This window comes from Giraffa tippelskirchi, chromosome 12 (genome assembly GCF_054371585.1).
Source record: "Giraffa tippelskirchi isolate mGirTip1 chromosome 12, T2T-mGirTip1v1.2.pri, whole genome shotgun sequence".
NCBI lineage: Eukaryota > Metazoa > Chordata > Mammalia > Artiodactyla > Giraffidae > Giraffa > Giraffa tippelskirchi.
In genome coordinates, this window is record NC_137286.1 from 65,190,559 (window position 1) to 65,209,318 (window position 18,760).

Sequence of the window (18,760 nt, forward strand, 5' to 3'; positions counted from 1 at the left end):
GGCATGAGAACACCTGAGCTGCCTTCATGAGTGAATGGTGTGGGGGCAGAGGAAGAGAAGCCGGTCTGCTCCCTCATGTGGTGCCCAGGGCAGGTTGTCCCCAGAGGAAACCCTTACGACGGTGAGGACTCTCACTGCTGTTTCCCAAGGGGTTCCGTCGGTGCGTGTCTTCCCCGGAGCGGTCAGGCCGTCTCTAAAGTACACTGGCCATGGGCATTGCCTCTCCTTGGAACTTCCCACGTGTTTCTCTTTTTTATAGAACAGTGATTTTTCTAGAGGGGTTCTGGGCCACAAGGTTGTTGGGTCATTTTCTAGCCTTCTGTCGTGAAGAACGCTTTCCTGGGCGTTGGGGTGGTTTGTTGTTCCAGCTCCCTTTCTTGGCTTCTTTTGGGAGCTGGTGCAACAAGAGGAGCTCAGCCTCTGCCTTCTGGCTGAGATGTCACCCTTCAAACAGCAATGCCTGCCTGGAGATAATGATGGCATTTGCCAAAAGGGCTTCGTTTGGCACATGATATCTTGAAAGGACGTACACCGTCCTGTCAGCTATCAAAGGCTAGTTCAAATGACATAAAAATGAGAACTCTCCAATGGAGTCTTACAGTAGGTGGAGAGTCCGAAAGAAACTCCTTCAGTCATTTCACTGAGAGTCATTGATTGGGGACACCAAGAATATAGGAAGGAATGCAGAAAGAAAAGATAAAATTGTGTTCAGGATCGGGGGGAGGGATGAACAGGGCGTGCTTGCCTTGAATCCAGGCTTTGTTGGGGGGTGGGGCATAAAGATCAAACGGGTCTGAAACCACAAAGTGGTGATGGTAACACAGTATCACCAGTTACACAACAGTGTTCCCAAATTGCAACAATGATGAAAAAGTTTACTGATCCCAACTTAACCAACAAAAATACAGGAAACCATACAAAAAATAAAACATCACCAGAAAGGTGGAAACAAACCAAATGCAAAGCAGTTCAGGGGAAAGGAACTCCATGTCCCCTGGGGGCAGACCGAGTTGACAGCGTCCACGGTGAGCCGACAGGGATGGAGGCGGCAGAGCCGACCGCTCCCCTGGACGTGGTGTTTCCGGCAAGGGCTCTGGGTCTCTGTCCAGAGCGGGGGCTCGTTCTTCCTGCAGGGGTGGGTGAGTCATCGTCGGCGTCTGGGTGTTGCGCGGGAGCCAGGGCAGGCTCTCCCTGCCGAGGCGGTAACTCCTCCTCTGCCTCGGGTTCTCCTGCCAAAGCCCGAGCAGGTACAGGTGCACGTGGAGGTGGAGGTTCTGGCTGAGGGGGTGGGACATCAGTGCCTGGGGCTGGGGGTCCTGCAGGCACGGAGATCCGATCTGCCCGGTGTGCTGGCCAGAACCCAGCTGGCCTGGTGTCTCTGCGAGGGCAAGTCTCGGTTCTCCATCTGCCCTCGGTGGATCCCTGGGTCCTGCACCTGGAGCCACCACCTCTGTAGGGACAGGTCTGGGAAGTGGAGCCTGGTTCCAGTTGGAGGCCAGTGCTAGAGCTGGGGGAGAAGCAAAGTTTGCCCACAGGCCAGCCTTGGCATGTGCGTATCCCGGGACAGAAAGCTTCCAAGAGATTCCCAAAGAATACCCAGGGTCGGATGTCTTTTGGGACTGAAGTGTGCAAGATGGGGGTGGGGGTGTGAGGCCAGCGCTTGCTGCAGGCCCAGCAGCATCTTTCGGGGACTCGTCCCTGTGTAGCTCAGCACCCCCTCCCCACACACTCCCGTGCACCAGCCCCAGCGTCCTCACCTCTGTGCTCTGGCGTGCTGGGCTCCAGGTCCTCCTGCTGCCTCAGAGGCTGGGGTTCTCGGGACTCTGGGTCGGAGCCGGGTGTGCTGAGCTCCGTGGCAGCCTCAGACTGGGCCGCCGGGTGTATCCTGTGTGGTGTCTCGGCAGCAGGCCTTCCCCGCCTCCGCTTCGCCCCCGGTGGGGCTGATGCCTCCGTGGGCACGCTCACCTGGAGCCTGCACTGGGCCTCAGGGGCGGGGGGGTGGTGCTCCGACCCCTCCCGCCGGGAGGTGGACGGGGTGTCCCCGTCCTCGGCCTCATCACGTGGGAAGCTCTGCAACGACAGTGACCGTCAGCCAGCCATGCTGGGAGTTTTCCGAGCTGGGCCTGGCCAGTGGAGCCGCAGCTTCTGCCTGCTCGAACTTCTCTTCCCAGAAGGGTCAGAGACGTGTGTCTGCTCAGATCCCCACCCGGGAGGAAAGAGACCCACCTGAGGGTGTGAGGCCAGCCTGGGCGGCCGGCGCTGCCCGCACTCTCCCCATCCCACCCAGCCTGCTCTCCCCTGGGGTGTGGACACAACTTGCCCGCAGGCTTCTGACCCCACATCCGCCTGGGCTTCCTTGAGGGAGACACACCCCGAGAAACCCGCATCCACACACACAGGCAAAGGACCCGGTGTTTCCGGGTGGCATGGGAGAGGTGGCCTGGCCCGGCCTGGGGCTCCCCGTGTTACCTTTCTGTTTCTCCTGGCAAAGGGCCAGAGGCCTCTCGGGGGTGCCCTGAGCCAACGTTGACAGGGTGCCCACGCACACAGCCTGTGAGCTCTCCTGAGGCCCCGGCCTCTGGGCAGGGGCAAACAGCAGAACATCCTGGCAGCAAGTGATCTGGCTGGGGGCTCCTCTCCGCTCTGGAGGCCTGGATACCCGGGTTGCGGGTTCTGTTGGGTTCTGTTGCCGGCAGGTGACATCATTTCCTGGGGTTCGTGCTGAAGTCCCTTCCCCAAAACTTCCCAAGGGAATCTCTGGGTTTCTGACTGCTCGACCACCCCCCTTAGGCCATGTGCAGGCACAGTGACAGCCACACAGCCCAGCCCACAGCCCTGGGGAGGCCTGGGTGCAGCCAGGGCCTGAGCTCCGAGGACCCCGCTGCTCTCAGACCAGGCTCCTTCTTCTCATAAGTGGTGTGGCCCTGGACAAGCGTATGCCCCTCAGGGTTTCCCCAGTCTCTCCATCTGGAGAGTGGGGGTCATTCTCCCATCTGCTTCCTAGGTCTGTCGACCTACGAGCAGCTCCATGCCTTTCCACCTGGGGCCGATATCACGTGGAGCTTGTGCGCTGAGACTTCAGAAAGAAAGACTCCATCCAGGGCTGACACAGCACAGAATGGGGCAGAACGAGGCCTGGATGCGCCGTGGTACCCAGGAAAAGGCACTCCCCCTCCTGAGTGTTTTGAGACCCCGCATCCAAGTTGGAGGACCGAAAGGAAGACTCGAAGGTCTCCCTCTCTTATAGAAAAGAGTAGCCAACTTTCTGGTCCTCTGTTTCCATTGAGATTCTGTTCAAGTGTCCCAGCTCGGCTTCTGCGGGTGGCTGAGCTTCTAATGGCTCCCTGCGTTCTTGTCTTTTCCTCTCCAAACCTTCCGTCCTTTTCCCCCTTCTGGGGTGGATGGGCGCTGTCATTGCTTCTACCTTCGAGACAGATTGATGAAAAGTCTGGACCATCGACTCCTTTCCTCTCTTTGGTTCCGTGTCTCTCTCTGTCTGTGTCCCTCTCTTTTCCCTTCTCGATTCAGTCTGTGTCTTCCTCTTTCTCTCTCGTGTGTGGATGGATGGATGCTAGGAATGCACATGTATATGATTAGATGAGGGTTATGTTTTAGGGATAGGTTAGAGGGAGAGAAAGGCTTTAGGTCGGAGTTGGTCATGGGGGAAGGGTCAAGGGTGGTGGTGGTGTTTCTTGGAATCTGAGTGCTGTGCATTCTTCGTCTCTTTCCATATGAACCCCTTCTCAGATACACCACTTGCAAGGAGTCTCTCATGTTCCGTTTCCTATCTTTTGCATTTCTGAATGCTTAGCTTCTCTGTTGTGAAGAGGTTCCATTGGATGGAAACCCATTGGCGTACTTCGTTTTCCTCTTTCCCTTACTTGAAGAGACCCATTTCTACCTCCGCCCAGCAAATGGCAAGGAGACTCTGATGTTAAGGAGCCTTTGACCTACGCTTCTTTCTAGCTATCTCATGACATCAGTCTTTAGGGTGAGGTTTTTCCCCGATATTGAGGTGGTGTGAGATCAAAACCAATAGCGTTCTTCAGATGTAGCTGTCTGGTTTTCCCATGGACATTTATTGAAGAGGCTTTCTTGTTCCCATTTGGATATTCTCCCCTTTTGTGTCAGAGATGAGTTGACCATGGATGCCGGGGTTTGTTTCTGGACCCTCAACTTTATTCCATCGTTCTGGATCTGTGTGTGTTGTTGTATTCCCAATAGCATACTGTCCTGCTGCTGCCGCTGCGCCTAAGTCACTTCAGTCGTGTCTGACTCTGTGCGACCCCATGGCCTGCAGCCTACCAGGCTCCTCCGTCCAGGGCGTTTTCCAGGCAAGAGTACTGGAGTGGGTCGCCATCGCCTTCTCCGATACTCTCCTGAGGATCCTAGTTTGGTCGTCTAATTTCCTTTCACACAACCTTGGATGTCCGTATCGGGGCTTTTTCGTCGGAGTGTATTGACAATTTAGGCTCTTTTCTGTTTCCGTACCCCTTTTGCAATTCTTTGTTCGGTGCGAAAATGCATTGGCATTTTGGGAGGAATAGCATCGAAGCTGTGGATTGCCTTGTGGGGCTGTGACATCATTTTCCCAATAGGAATTCTTTCAAGCCCTGAGCACAGCTTCTCTTTCCAGTGGTTGGTGTGGGCTTGATCTTCCTTCTTCCATCTCTCGCCATTTTGTGAGAACAGGTCCTTCCTTCCCTTCTGGGTTAGATGGACTCGTGGGTATCACTTCAGTGAATGGCATTGTTAGTGGGGGTGATAATTCCCTTCTCATTGGAAGACTTTGCTGTGAGTATTAGAAATGCAAGTGATTTCTCTTCCCCTTCCTCCCTGTCCATCTCTCAGAGCCACCGGGAAACAGAGGCCTCATCCAGGGTCACACAGGCCTGAGGGAGTGCAACTAGACTGTTGTTTCTTCAGGCCCTCAGTGCTGGACATCATCCGGGATACTCTGTGTGTGTCTTCCTCAGTCTGCTGTCCCTTCAGACCTTTCCCTAGTTTTCACAGGCTTGTCGTGTTGGTGTTCTTTGTCTGTTTGGAGACACATCCTTGAGAAGCTTTGTGTTTCCACTCATTCGTCTCGCGATGTATGACCTGTCTTTTGCTTTTGTAATGAGGTCTTTCCCACAGTAGATATCTTTGATTTTGCAAAGTCCACTGTATTCTCTGGGTTGTTTTGTGGGCTGCCTTTTTGTTTTGTGTGTGAAGACTCAAAGCACGTGTCCGGTTTCTGCTCATTGTTCTTCTAGATTTGTGACAAGTTTTCATGGAAACTTTGTCTAGGGATAACTGGAAGTGAACTCGGTGTAAGGTGTCAAGTCTCCATCTCCATTCATGTCATGCCCTGCAGTTTCCAATTCCCTGTTCCTGAGTGGTTTTGGAGACCTTGTGGGAAGTTTGGTTGCATCGGAGTTTGCGTTTCCACCTTGAGTAGATTCCCACTGTTCTGCCCTCAGGGACACTGTCAAGGGGGAGTGAGGAGCAGCCTGCACTTCCAGCAGTGACCACACGGTGGGGCGAGTGCTGCTCTCCCCTCTGGGAGCCCCAGGCCACAGGCATCCCAGTGAGGAGCCAGCTCTGTGCTCAGCTGAAAGGAGTTAGTCTCTCAGGAGCCTCTGAGCCCTTGCCTTTGGATCATCCAGGGTGGGCATTTGCTGCGACAGAAAAAATTGCCCTGAATTCCATGGACGGAAGAGCCTGGCTGTGTAGAGTTCGTGAGTTGCCGTGAATCAGACACAACTGAGGACACAAAAATTCAATAGACTAAAACACTTTTTGGGGGTGGGGGGAGTGAAAGGGGGTGATGTGGGGTTTTTTGTCTTATATAATAGCCGAGGGAAATCTAGTTTAAACCTAAATTCACATAGATGGGAAAGGTATAGCTCTCCGTCACCCTATTAAAAAAAAAAAAAAGTCTTAACTTTTCTGAAAGCTTATTTAGTAGCTTCCTTGAGCAGTTCATTGTGAAGGATTTTTTTTTTTTTTTCTGTGACATTGGCCTCATGAAAAAGTACGGTTTGCCTTTACTGGAAAATTTTGTTCATTGGTTTGTTAGGGAATCTTGGTAATATTTGAGTTTCCTGGGGAGTATGGTCACATGACCTGGCCCTGGCCAATCGGTGCGTTCCACCTCCCTGGTCACTGTGATTGGTTCCGGACTGGGGCAGTGCCCAATCGGGGCCCAGGGCCGGCCTCACGTTGGAAGCCAGGGGAAGACGAGCTCTCGTCCTGCTGGGGTAGGGGAAGGGGTGGGGCCGGGGGAGGTCAGGCTCCAGCAGTGGGAGGGGCTTGAGGTCCGCCTGCGGCAGTTGGTGACCTTCCTGCTCCCCTCAGGGCAGAGCCGCCGGCCTGAGAATGAGGGCGCTGCTGAGCCCAGGGGCTGAGATGGCCCGCTGCTGCTGTGGTCCCAGAGCTCCACCCGAGACCTGAGGGAGGCCGTCTGCCCGTGAGTCCTCTCCCGCTTGTCTGTCAGCTTGTTTGAACCATGCTGGGTTTTCTGCCCAGCTGGCTAAGGGGAGTCCCTGGAAATGCAAGGGTGTGGGTTTTGGCAGACTTCAGGGAAGACATGCCAGATGAGCCTGGGAGACTCCAGCTTAATCTGGATTCAGGAGATATCTCTTTGGGCCAGCTAGTAATTGTAGGATAAGCCTAATGAGTCTTCACAGGATGAAGAGAGTAACGTGCCAAGGTAGCAATCGATGTCCTCATTCGAGAGGATGAAGCTGGTGCTCAGAGAAGGGGGGAACTTGGCCAGAGCAAGGAGGTGTGCACCCAGACAGAACCCCCAGATCCGGCCATTGGAGCTCAGGGAGGCCACTGGTGTGGCTTGTCCCTGTGGCAGGGGCCGAGGCACGCAGCCCACCCTGATTCCTGCGGGGGCCTGACTTGGGAAGTGCCATCTGGTAGCTTTGAGACTCACCAAACCAAATTGCACTGGAGAGAGGAAGGACACCTTCCTTCATCCACCCCCCACCCCCGCCGGATTCCCACATACCCTGACCCCTTTCTCTTGATTTCGGAGCCATTTCCAGAGTCCCGCTCATATGACCTCATTCGAAGTGCACTGTGGACGAGCTGCCATCTGCAGCTGCTACCACAGCAGCCAAGGGCTTTAGCTCCCGAGTACCTCCCTTCCTTTGGAACTTGGGGGCCCTCTACTCCCCACTTGCACACCACAGACCTTTGCTGAGGATTGTGGGGACCCTCACTCAGTTTGCAGCACGTTGTAGCCATCCCTGTCCTCTCAATACCTCCCTTGCCACTCAGCTTGTGAGCCCCTTTGGAGCAGCGTGGCCCACCTGGCTGCAACGGAAGAGACACAGCTGACAGTGAAACAACAGCTTAGATCTGACAGCCGGAAAGCTCTGTCAAAAGGGACCTCCCTCTTCACACCGTAGAGGCTGTAGGAGCCGCCAGGCTTTCGGAACCAGTGCTGGGGCCAAAATGACTCCACAGCCGTTTTCCTTCCTGGGGAGGGTTCTGGCTCGAGTGGGAATGGCTCAAGTCTCCTAAGGTTCTGAAAGCCCACTGTGTGCAGATTCACGGTACACAGAGAGGGGAAGGTGGAGTCCTGCCCTGGAGGTGGTCACAGCTCACGGATGAGCCAGGCAGGCAGGCAGGCAGGCAGGGCATGAGAACACCTGAGCTGCCTTCATGAGTGAATGGTGTGGGGGCAGAGGAAGAGAAGCCGGTCTGCTCCCTCATGTGGTGCCCAGGGCAGGTTGTCCCCAGAGGAAACCCTTACGACGGTGAGGACTCTCACTGCTGTTTCCCAAGGGGTTCCGTCGGTGCGTGTCTTCCCCGGAGCGGTCAGGCCGTCTCTAAAGTACACTGGCCATGGGCATTGCCTCTCCTTGGAACTTCCCACGTGTTTCTCTTTTTTATGGAACAGTGATTTTTCTAGAGGGGTTCTGGGCCACAAGGTTGTTGGGTCATCTTCTAGCCTTCTGTCGTGAAGAACGCTTTCCTGGGCGTTGGGGTGGTTTGTTGTTCCAGCTCCCTTTCTTGGCTTCTTTTGGGAGCTGGTGCAACAAGAGGAGCTCAGCCTCTGCCTTCTGGCTGAGATGTCACCTTTCAAACAACAATGCCTGCCTGGAGATAATGATGGCATTTGCCAAAAGGGCTTCGTTTGGCACATGATATCTTGAAAGGACGTACACCGTCCTGTCAGCTATCAAAGGCTAGTTCAAATGACATAAAAACGAGAACTCTCCAATGGAGTCTTACAGTAGGTGGAGAGTCCGAAAGAAACTCCTTCAGTCATTTCACTGAGAGTCATTGATTGGGGACACCAAGAATATAGGAAGGAATGCAGAAAGAAAAGATGAAATTGTGTTCAGGATCGGGGGGAGGGATGAACAGGGCGTGCTTGCCTTGAATCCAGGCTTTGTTGGGGGGTGGGGCATAAAGATCAAACGGGTCTGAAACCACAAAGTGGTGATGGTAACACAGTATCACCAGTTACACAACAGTGTTCCCAAATTGCAACAATGATGAAAAAGTTTACTAATCCCAACTTAACCAACAAAAATACAGGAAACCATACAAAAAATAAAACATCACCAGAAAGGTGGAAACAAACCAAATGCAAAGCAGTTCAGGGGAAAGGAACTCCATGTCCCCTGGGGGCAGACCGAGTTGACAGCGTCCACGGTGAGCCGACAGGGATGGAGGCGGCAGAGCCGACCGCTCCCCTGGACGTGGTGTTTCCGGCAAGGGCTCTGGGTCTCTGTCCAGAGCGGGGGCTCGTTCTTCCTGCAGGGGTGGGTGAGTCATCGTCGGCGTCTGGGTGTTGCGCGGGAGCCAGGGCAGGCTCTCCCTGCCGAGGCGGTGACTCCTCCTCTGCCTCGGGTTCTCCTGCCAAAGCCCGAGCAGGTACAGGTGCACGTGGAAGTGGAGGTTCTGGCTGAGGGGGTGGGACATCAGTGCCTGGGGCTGGGGGTCCTGCAGGCACGGAGATCCGATCTGCCCGGTGTGCTGGCCAGAACCCAGCTGGCCTGGTGTCTCTGCGAGGGCAAGTCTCGGTTCTCCATCTGCCCTCGGTGGATCCCTGGGTCCTGCACCTGGAGCCACCACCTCTGTAGGGACAGGTCTGGGAAGTGGAGCCTGGTTCCAGTTGGAGGCCAGTGCTAGAGCTGGGGGAGAAGCAAAGATTGCCCACAGGCCAGCCTTGGCATGTGCGTATCCCGGGACAGAAAGCTTCCAAGAGATTCCCAAAGAATACCCAGGGTCGGATGTCTTTTGGGACTGAAGTGTGCAAGAAGGGGGTGGGGGTGTGAGGCCAGCGCTTGCTGCAGGCCCAGCAGCATCTTTCGGGGACTCGTCCCTGTGTAGCTCAGCACCCCCTCCCCACACACTCCCGTGCACCAGCCCCAGCGTCCTCACCTCTGTGCTCTGGCGTGCTGGGCTCCAGGTCCTCCTGCTGCCTCAGAGGCTGGGGTTCTCGGGACTCTGGGTCGGAGTTGGGTGTGCTGAGCTCCGTGGCAGCCTCAGACTGGGCCGCCGGGTGTATCCTGTGTGGTGTCTCGGCAGCAGGCCTTCCCCGCCTCCGCTTCGCCCCCGGTGGGGCTGATGCCTCCGTGGGCACGCTCACCTGGAGCCTGCACTGGGCCTCAGGGGCGGGGGGGGGGTGCTCCGACCCCTCCCTCCGGGAGGTGGACGGGGTGTCCCCGTCCTCGGCCTCATCACGTGGGAAGCTCTGCAACGACAGTGACCGTCAGCCAGCCATGCTGGGACTTTTCCGAGCTGGGCCTGGCCAGTGGAGCGGCTGCTTCTGCCTGCTCGAACTTCTCTTCCCAGAAGGGTCAGAGACGTGTGTCTGCTCAGATCCCCACCCGGGAGGAAAGAGACCCACCTGAGGGTGTGAGGCCAGCCTGGGCGGCCGGCGCTGCCCGCACTCTCCCCATCCCAGCCAGCCTGCTCTCCCCTGGGGTGTGGACACAACTTGCCCGCAGGCTTCTGACCCCACATCCGCCTGGGCTTCCTTGAGGGAGACACACCCCGAGAAACCCGCATCCACACACACAGGCAAAGGACCCGGTGTTTCCGGGTGGCATGGGAGAGGTGGGCTGGCCCGGCCTGGGGCTCCCCGTGTTACCTTTCTGTTTCTCCGGGCAAAGGGCCAGAGGCCTCTCGGGGGTGCCCTGAGCCAACGTCGACAGGGTGCCCACGCACACTGCCTGTGAGCTCTCCTGAGGCCCCGGCCTCTGGGCAGGGGCAAACAGCAGAACATCCTGGCAGCATGTGATCTGGCTGGGGGCTCCTCTCCGCTCTGGAGTTCTGGATACCCGGGTTGCGGGTTCTGTTGGGTTCTGTTGCCGGCAGCTGACATCATTTCCTGGGGTTCGTGCTGAGGTCCCTTCCCCAAAACTTCCCAAGGGAATCTCTGGGTTTCTGACTGCTCGACCACCCCCCTTAGGCCATGTGCAGGCACAGTGACAGCCACACAGCCCAGCCCACAGCCCTGGGGAGGCCTGGGTGCAGCCAGGGCCTGAGCTCCGAGGACCCCGCTGCTCTCAGACCAGGCTCCTTCTTCTCATAAGTGGTGTGGCCCTGGACAAGCGTATGCCCCTCAGGGTTTCCCCAGTCTCTCCATCTGCAGAGTGGGGGTCATTCTCCCATCTGCTTCCTAGGTCTGTCGGCCTACGAGCAGCTCCATGCCTTTCCACCTGGGGCCGATATCACGTGGAGCTTGTGTGCTGAGACTTCAGAAAGAAAGACTCCATCCAGGGCTGACACAGCACAGAATGGGGCAGAACGAGGCCTGGATGAGCCGTGGTACCCAGGAAAAGGCACTCCCCCTCCTGAGTGTTTTGAGACCCCGCATCCAAGTTGGAGGACCGAAAGGAAGACTCGAAGGTCTCCCTCTCTTATAGAAAAGAGTAGCCAACTTTCTGGTCCTCTGTTTCCATTGAGATTCTGTTCAAGTGTCTCAGCTCGGCTTCTGCGGGTGGCTGAGCTTCTAATGGCTCCCTGCGTTCTTGTCTTTTCCTCTCCAAACCTTCCGTCCTTTTCCCCCTTCTGGGGTGGATGGGCGCTGTCATTGCTTCTACCTTCGAGACAGATTGATGAAGAGTCTGGACCATCGGCTCCTTTCCTCTCTTTGGTTCCGTGTCTCTCTCTGTCTGTGTCCCTCTCTTTTCCCTTCTCGATTCAGTCTGTGTCTTCCTCTTTCTCTCTCGTGTGTGGATGGATGGATGCTAGGAATGCACATGTATATGATTAGATGAGGGTTATGTTTTAGGGATAGGTTAGAGGGAGAGAAAGGCTTTAGGTCGGAGTTGGTCATGGGGGAAGGGTCAAGGGTGGTGGTGGTGTTTCTTGGAATCTGAGTGCTGTGCATTCTTCGTCTCTTTCCATATGAACCCCTTCTCAGATACACCACTTGCAAGGAGTCTCTCATGTTCCGTTTCCTATCTTTTGCATTTCTGAATGCTTAGCTTCTCTGTTGTGAAGAGGTTCCATTGGATGGAAACCCATTGGCGTACTTCGTTTTCCTCTTTCCCTTACTTGAAGAGACCCATTTCTACCTCCGCCCAGCAAATGGCAAGGAGACTCTGATGTTAAGGAGCCTTTGACCTACGCTTCTTTCTAGCTATCTCATGACATCAGTCTTTAGGGTGAGGTTTTTCCCCGATATTGAGGTGGTGTGAGATCAAAACCAATAGCGTTCTTCAGATGTAGCTGTCTGGTTTTCCCATGGACATTTATTGAAGAGGCTTTCTTGTTCCCATTTGGATATTCTCCCCTTTTGTGTCAGAGATGAGTTGACCATGGATGCCGGGGTTTGTTTCTGGACCCTCAACTTTATTCCATCGATCTGGATCTGTGTGTGTTGTTGTATTCCCAATAGCATACTGTCCTGCTGCTGCCGCTGCGCCTAAGTCACTTCAGTCGTGTCTGACTCTGCGCGACCCCATGGCCTGCAGCCTACCAGGCTCCTCCGTCCAGGGCGTTTTCCAGGCAAGAGTACTGGAGTGGGTCGCCATCGCCTTCTCCGATACTCTCCTGAGGATCCTAGTTTGGTCGTCTAATTTCCTTTCACACAACCTTGGATGTCCGTATCGGGGCTTTTTCGTCGGATTGTATTGACAATTTAGGCTCTTTTCTGTTTCCGTACCCCTTTTGCAATTCTTTGTTCGGTGCGAAAATGCATTGGCCTTTTGGGAGGTATAGCATCGAAGCTGTGGATTGCCTGTGGGGCTGTGACATCATTTTCCCAATAGGAATTCTTTCAAGCCCTGAGCACAGCTTCTCTTTCCAGTGGTTGGTGTGGGCTTGATCTTCCTTCTTCCATCTCTCGCCGTTTTGTGAGAACAGGTCCTTCCTTCCCTTCTGGGTTAGATGGACTCGTGGGTATCACTTCAGTGAACGGCATTGTCAGTGGGGGTGATAATTCCCTTCTCATTGGAAGACTTTGCTGTGAGTATTAGAAATGCAAGTGATTTCTCTTCCCCTTCCTCCCTGTCCATCTCTCAGAGCCACCGGGAAACAGAGGCCTCATCCAGGGTCACACAGGCCTGAGGGAGTGCAACTAGACTGTTGTTTCTTCAGGCCCTCAGTGCTGGACATCATCCGGGATACTCTGTGTGTGTCTTCCTCAGTCTGCTGTCCCTTCAGACCTTTCCCTAGTTTTCACAGGCTTGTCGTGTTGGTGTTCTTTGTCTGTTTGGAGACACATCCTTGAGAAGCTTTGTGTTTCCACTCATTCGTCTCGCGATGTATGACCTGTCTTTTGCTTTTGTAATGAGGTCTTTCCCACAGTAGATATCTTTGATTTTGCAAAGTCCACTGTATTCTCTGGGTTGTTTTGTGGGCTGCCTTTTTGTTTTGTGTGTGAAGACTCAAAGCACGTGTCCGGTTTCTGCTCATTTTTCTTCTAGATTTGTGACAAGTTTTCATGGAAACTTTGTCTAGGGATAACTGGAAGTGAACTCGGTGTAAGGTGTCAAGTCTCCATCTCCATTCATGTCATGCCCTGCAGTTTCCAATTCCCTGTTCCTGAGTGGTTTTGGAGACCTTGTGGGAAGTTTGGTTGCATCGGAGTTTGCGTTTCCACCTTGAGTAGATTCCCACTGTTCTGCCCTCAGGGACACTGTCAAGGGGGAGTGAGGAGCAGCCTGCACTTCCAGCAGTGACCACACGGTGGGGCGAGTGCTGCTCTCCCCTCTGGGAGCCCCAGGCCACAGGCATCCCAGTGAGGAGCCAGCTCTGTGCTCAGCTGAAAGGAGTTAGTCTCTCAGGAGCCTCTGAGCCCTTGCCTTTGGATCACCCAGGGTGGGCATTTGCTGTGACAGAAAAAAATTGCCCTGAATTCCATGGACGGAAGAGCCTGGCTGTGTAGAGTTCGTGAGTTGCCGTGAATCAGACACAACTGAGGACACAAAAATTCAATAGACTAAAGCACTTTTTGGGGGTGGGGGGAGTGAAAGTGGGTGATGTGGGGTTTTTTCTCTTATATAATAGCCGAGGGAAATCTAGTTTAAACCTAAATTCACATAGATGGGAAAGGTATAGCTCTCCGTCACCCTATTAAAAAAAAAAAAAGTCTTAACTTTTCTGAAAGCTTATTTAGTAGCTTCCTTGAGCAGTTCATTGTGAAGGATTTTTTTTTTTTCTGTGACATTGGCCTCATTAAAAAGTACGGTTTGCCTTTACTGGATAATTTTGTTCATTGGTTTGTTAGGGAATCTTGGTAATATTTGAGTTTCCTGGGGAGTATGGTCACATGACCTGGCCCTGGCCAATCGGTGCGTTCCACCTCCCTGGCCACTGTGATTGGCTCCGGACTGGGGCAGTGCCAAATCGGGGCCCGGGGCCGGGTCTCACGTTGGAAGCCAGGGGAAGACGAGCTCTCGTCCTGCTGGGGTAGGGGAAGGGGTGGGGCCGGGGGAGGTCAGGCTCCAGCAGTGGGAGGGGCTTGAGGTCCGCCTGCGGCAGTTGGTGACCTTCCTGCTCCCCTCAGGGCAGAGCCGCCGGCCTGAGAATGAGGGCGCTGCTGAGCCCAGGGGCTGGGATGGCCCGCTGCTGCTGTGGTCCCAGAGCTCCACCCGAGACCTGAGGGAGGCCGTCTGCCCGTGAGTCCTCTCCCGCTTGTCTGTCAGCTTGTTTGAACCATGCTGGGTTTTCTGCCCAGCTGGCTAAGGGGAGTCCCTGGAAATGCAAGGGTGTGGGTTTTGGCAGACTTCAGGGAAGACATGCCAGATGAGCCTGGGAGACTCCAGCTTAATCTGGATTCAGGAGATATCTCTTCGGGCCAGCTAGTAATTGTAGGATAAGCCTAATGAGTCTTCACAGGATGAAGAGAGTAACGTGCCAAGGTAGCAATCGATGTCCTCATTCGAGAGGATGAAGCTGGTGCTCAGAGAAGGGGGGAACTTGGCCAGAGCAAGGAGGTGTGCACCCAGACAGAACCCCCAGATCCGGCCATTTGAGCTCAGGGAGGCCACTGGTGTGGCTTGTCCCTGTAGCAGGCGCCGAGGCACGCAGCCCACCCTGATTCCTGCGGGGGCCTGACTTGGGAAGTGCCATCTGGTAGCTTTGAGACTCACCAAACCAAATTGCACTGGAGAGAGGAAGGACACCTTCCTTCATCCACCCCCCACCCCCGCCGGATTCCCACATACCCTGACCCCTTTCTCTTGATTTCGGAGCCATTTCCAGAGTCCCGCTCATATGACCTCATTCGAAGTGCACTGTGGACGAGCTGCCATCTGCAGCTGCTACCACAGCAGCCAAGGGCTTTAGCTCCCGAGTACCTCCCTTCCTTTGGAACTTGGGGGCCCTCTACTCCCCACTTGCACACCACAGACCTTTGCTGAGGATTGTGGGGACTCTCACTCAGTTTGCAGCACGTTGTAGCCATCCCTGTCCTCTCAATACCTCCCTTGCCACTCAGCTTGTGAGCCCCTTTGGAGCAGCGTGGCCCACCTGGCTGCAACGGAAGAGACACAGCTGACAGTGAAACAACAGCTTAGATCTGACAGCCGGAAAGCTCTGTCAAAAGGGACCTCCCTCTTCACACCGTAGAGGCTGTAGGAGCCGCCAGGCTTTCGGAACCAGTGCTGGGGCCAAAATGACCCCACAGCCGTTTTCCTTCCTGGGGAGGGTTCTGGCTCGAGTGGGAATGGCTCAAGTCTCCTAAGGTTCTGAAAGCCCACTGTGTGCAGATTCACGGTACACAGAGAGGAGAAGGTGGAGTCCTGCCCTGGAGGTGGTCACAGCTCACGGATGAGCCAGGCAGGCAGGCAGGCAGGCAGGCAGGGCATGAGAACACCTGAGCTGCCTTCATGAGTGAATGGTGTGGGAGCAGAGGAAGAGAAGCCGGTCTGCTCCCTCATGTGGTGCCCAGGGCAGGTTGTCCCCAGAGGAAACCCTTACGACGGTGAGGACTCTCACTGCTGTTTCCCAAGGGGTTCCGTCGGTGCGTGTCTTCCCCGGAGCGGTCAGGCCGTCTCTAAAGTACACTGGCCATGGGCATTGCCTCTCCTTGGAACTTCCCACGTGTTTCTCTTTTTTATGGAACAGTGATTTTTCTAGAGGGGTTCTGGGCCACAAGGTTGTTGGGTCATTTTCTAGCCTTCTGTCGTGAAGAACGCTTTCCTGGGCGTTGGGGTGGTTTGTTGTTCCAGCTCCCTTTCTTGGCTTCTTTTGGGAGCTGGTGCAACAAGAGGAGCTCAGCCTCTGCCTTCTGGCTGAGATGTCACCCTTCAAACAGCAATGCCTGCCTGGAGATAATGATGGCATTTGCCAAAAGGGCTTCGTTTGGCACATGATATCTTGAAAGGACGTACACCGTCCTGTCAGCTATCAAAGGCTAGTTCAAATGACATAAAAATGAGAACTCTCCAATGGAGTCTTACAGTAGGTGGAGAGTCCGAAAGAAACTCCTTCAGTCATTTCACTGAGAGTCATTGATTGGGGACACCAAGAATATAGGAAGGAATGCAGAAAGAAAAGATGAAATTGTGTTCAGGATCGGGGGGAGGGATGAACAGGGCGTGCTTGCCTTGAATCCAGGCTTTGTTGGGGGGTGGGGCATAAAGATCAAACGGGTCTGAAACCACAAAGTGGTGATGGTAACACAGTATCACCAGTTACACAACAGTGTTCCCAAATTGCAACAATGATGAAAAAGTTTACTGATCCCAACTTAACCAACAAAAATACAGGAAACCATACAAAAAATAAAACATCACCAGAAAGGTGGAAACAAACCAAATGCAAAGCAGTTCAGGGGAAAGGAACTCCATGTCCCCTGGGGGCAGACCGAGTTGACAGCGTCCACGGTGAGCCGACAGGGATGGAGGCGGCAGAGCCGACCGCTCCCCTGGACGTGGTGTTTCCGGCAAGGGCTCTGGGTCTCTGTCCAGAGCGGGGGCTCGTTCTTCCTGCAGGGGTGGGTGAGTCATCGTCGGCGTCTGGGTGTTGCGCGGGAGCCAGGGCAGGCTCTCCCTGCCGAGGCGGTGACTCCTCCTCTGCCTCGGGTTCTCCTGCCAAAGCCCGAGCAGGTACAGGTGCACGTGGAGGTGGAGGTTCTGGCTGAGGGGGTGGGACATCAGTGCCTGGGGCTGGGGGTCCTGCAGGCACGGAGATCCGATCTGCCCGGTGTGCTGGCCAGAACCCAGCTGGCCTGGTGTCTCTGCGAGGGCAAGTCTCGGTTCTCCATCTGCCCTCGGTGGATCCCTGGGTCCTGCACCTGGAGCCACCACCTCTGTAGGGACAGGTCTGGGAAGTGGAGCCTGGTTCCAGTTGGAGGCCAGTGCTAGAGCTGGGGGAGAAGCAAAGTTTGCCCACAGGCCAGCCTTGGCATGTGCGTATCCCGGGACAGAAAGCTTCCAAGAGATTCCCAAAGAATACCCAGGGTCGGATGTCTTTTGGGACTGAAGTGTGCAAGATGGGGGTGGGGGTGTGAGGCCAGCGCTTGCTGCAGGCCCAGCAGCATCTTTCGGGGACTCGTCCCTGTGTAGCTCAGCACCCCCTCCCCACACACTCCCGTGCACCAGCCCCAGCGTCCTCACCTCTGTGCTCTGGCGTGCTGGGCTCCAGGTCCTCCTGCTGCCTCAGAGGCTGGGGTTCTCGGGACTCTGGGTCGGAGCCGGGTGTGCTGAGCTCCGTGGCAGCCTCAGACTGGGACGCCGGGTGTATCCTGTGTGGTGTCTCGGCAGCAGGCCTTCCCCGACTCCGCTTCGCCCCCGGTGGGGCTGATGCCTCCGTGGGCACGCTCACCTGGAGCCTGCACTGGGCCTCAGGGGCGGGGGGGTGGTGCTCCGACCCCTCCCGCCGGGAGGTGGACGGGGTGTCCCCGTCCTCGGCCTCATCACGTGGGAAGCTCTGCAACCACAGTGACCGTCAGCCAGCCATGCTGGGAGTTTTCCGAGCTGGGCCTGGCCAGTGGAGCCGCAGCTTCTGCCTGCTCGAACTTCTCTTCCCAGAAGGGTCAGAGATGTGTGTCTGCTCAGATCCCCACCCGGGAGGAAAGAGACCCACCTGAGGGTGTGAGGCCAGCCTGGGCGGCCGGCGCTGCCCGCACTCTCCCCATCCCACCCAGTCTGCTCTCCCCTGGGGTGTGGACACAACTTGCCCGCAGGCTTCTGACCCCACATCCGCCTGGGCTTCCTTGAGGGAGACACACCCCGAGAAACCCGCATCCACACACACAGGCAAAGGACCCGGTGTTTCCGGGTGGCATGGGAGAGGTGGCCTGGCCCGGCCTGGGGCTCCCCGTGTTACCTTTCTGTTTCTCCGGGCAAAGGGCCAGAGGCCTCTCGGGGGTGCCCTGAGCCAACGTTGACAGGGTGCCCACGCACACAGCCTGTGAGCTCTCCTGAGGCCCCGGCCTCTGGGCAGGGGCAAACAGCAGAATATCCTGGCAGCAAGTGATCTGGCTGGGGGCTCCTCTCCGCTCTGGAGGCCTGGATACCCGGGTTGCGGGTTCTGTTGGGTTCTGTTGCCGGCAGCTGACATCATTTCCTGGGGTTCGTGCTGAGGTCCCTTCCCCAAAACTTCCCAAGCGAATCTCTGGGTTTCTGACTGCTCAACCTCCCCCCTTAGGCCATGTGCAGGCACAGTGACAGCCACACAGCCCAGCCCACAGCCCTGGGGAGGCCTGGGTGCAGCCAGGGCCTGAGCTCCGAGGACCCCGCTGCTCTCAGACCAGGCTCCTTCTTCTCATAAGTGGTGTGGCCCTGGACAAGCGTATGCCCCTCAGGGTTTCCCCAGTCTCTCCATCTGGAGAGTGGGGGTCATTCTCCCATCTGCTTCCTAGGTCTGTCGACCTACGAGCAGCTCCATGCCTTTCCACCTGGGGCCGATATCACGTGGAGCTTGTGCGCTGAGACTTCAGAAAGACTCCATCCAGGGCTGACACAGCACAGAATGGGGCAGAACGAGGCCTGGATGCGCCGTGGTACCCAGGAAAAGGCACTCCCCCTCCTGAGTGTTTTGAGACCCCGCATCCAAGTTGGAGGCGCGAAAGGAAGACTCGAAGGTCTCCCTCTCTTATAGAAAAGAGTAGCCAACTTTCTGGTCCTCTGTTTCCATTGAGATTCTGTTCAAGTGTCCCAGCTCGGCTTCTGCGGGTGGCTGAGCTTCTAATGGCTCCCTGCGTTCTTGTCTTTTCCTCTCCAAACCTTCCGTCCTTTTCCCCCTTCTGGGGTGGATGGGCGCTGTCATTGCTTCTACCTTCGAGACAGATTGATGAAAAGTCTGGACCGTCGACTCCTTTCCTCTCTTTGGTTCCGTGTCTCTCTCTGTC

The 18,760-nt window shown here is 55.7% G+C and overlaps 3 protein-coding genes and 1 long non-coding RNA gene across 4 annotated transcripts in view; 1 reads left to right on the forward strand and 3 right to left on the reverse strand.

The window, feature by feature from the left end:
* Positions 1–18,760, forward strand: part of LOC145530002 (uncharacterized) — a 1,493,464-nt gene that overhangs the window by 92,870 nt on the left and 1,381,834 nt on the right. The window contains exons 14-15 of the long non-coding RNA XR_014071397.1: positions 6,340–6,451; positions 13,970–14,081. This is a non-coding gene — a long non-coding RNA (uncharacterized LOC145530002). The remainder of the gene's footprint in view (positions 1–6,339; positions 6,452–13,969; positions 14,082–18,760) is intronic.
* Positions 847–5,910, reverse strand: LOC145529847 (uncharacterized). Its single transcript, XM_081550608.1, has 3 exons — positions 2,470–5,910; positions 1,758–2,070; positions 847–1,507 (listed from the first exon to the last, which is right to left on the reverse strand). Exons 1-3 carry the CDS (start codon positions 2,704–2,706, stop codon positions 876–878), a joined length of 1,182 nt encoding a protein of 393 aa, XP_081406734.1. The 5' UTR covers positions 2,707–5,910; the 3' UTR covers positions 847–875.
* On the reverse strand, positions 6,341–10,272 carry LOC145529982 (uncharacterized). The gene is made up of 3 exons (XM_081550759.1): positions 10,103–10,272; positions 9,391–9,703; positions 6,341–9,140 (listed from the first exon to the last, which is right to left on the reverse strand). The coding sequence occupies exons 1-3, from the start codon at positions 10,235–10,237 to the stop codon at positions 8,512–8,514; spliced, it is 1,077 nt and encodes a 358-aa protein (XP_081406885.1). The 5' UTR covers positions 10,238–10,272; the 3' UTR covers positions 6,341–8,511.
* Positions 16,125–17,970, reverse strand: LOC145530082 (uncharacterized). Its single transcript, XM_081550894.1, has 3 exons — positions 17,737–17,970; positions 17,025–17,337; positions 16,125–16,774 (listed from the first exon to the last, which is right to left on the reverse strand). Exons 1-3 carry the CDS (start codon positions 17,968–17,970, stop codon positions 16,143–16,145), a joined length of 1,179 nt encoding a protein of 392 aa, XP_081407020.1. The 3' UTR covers positions 16,125–16,142.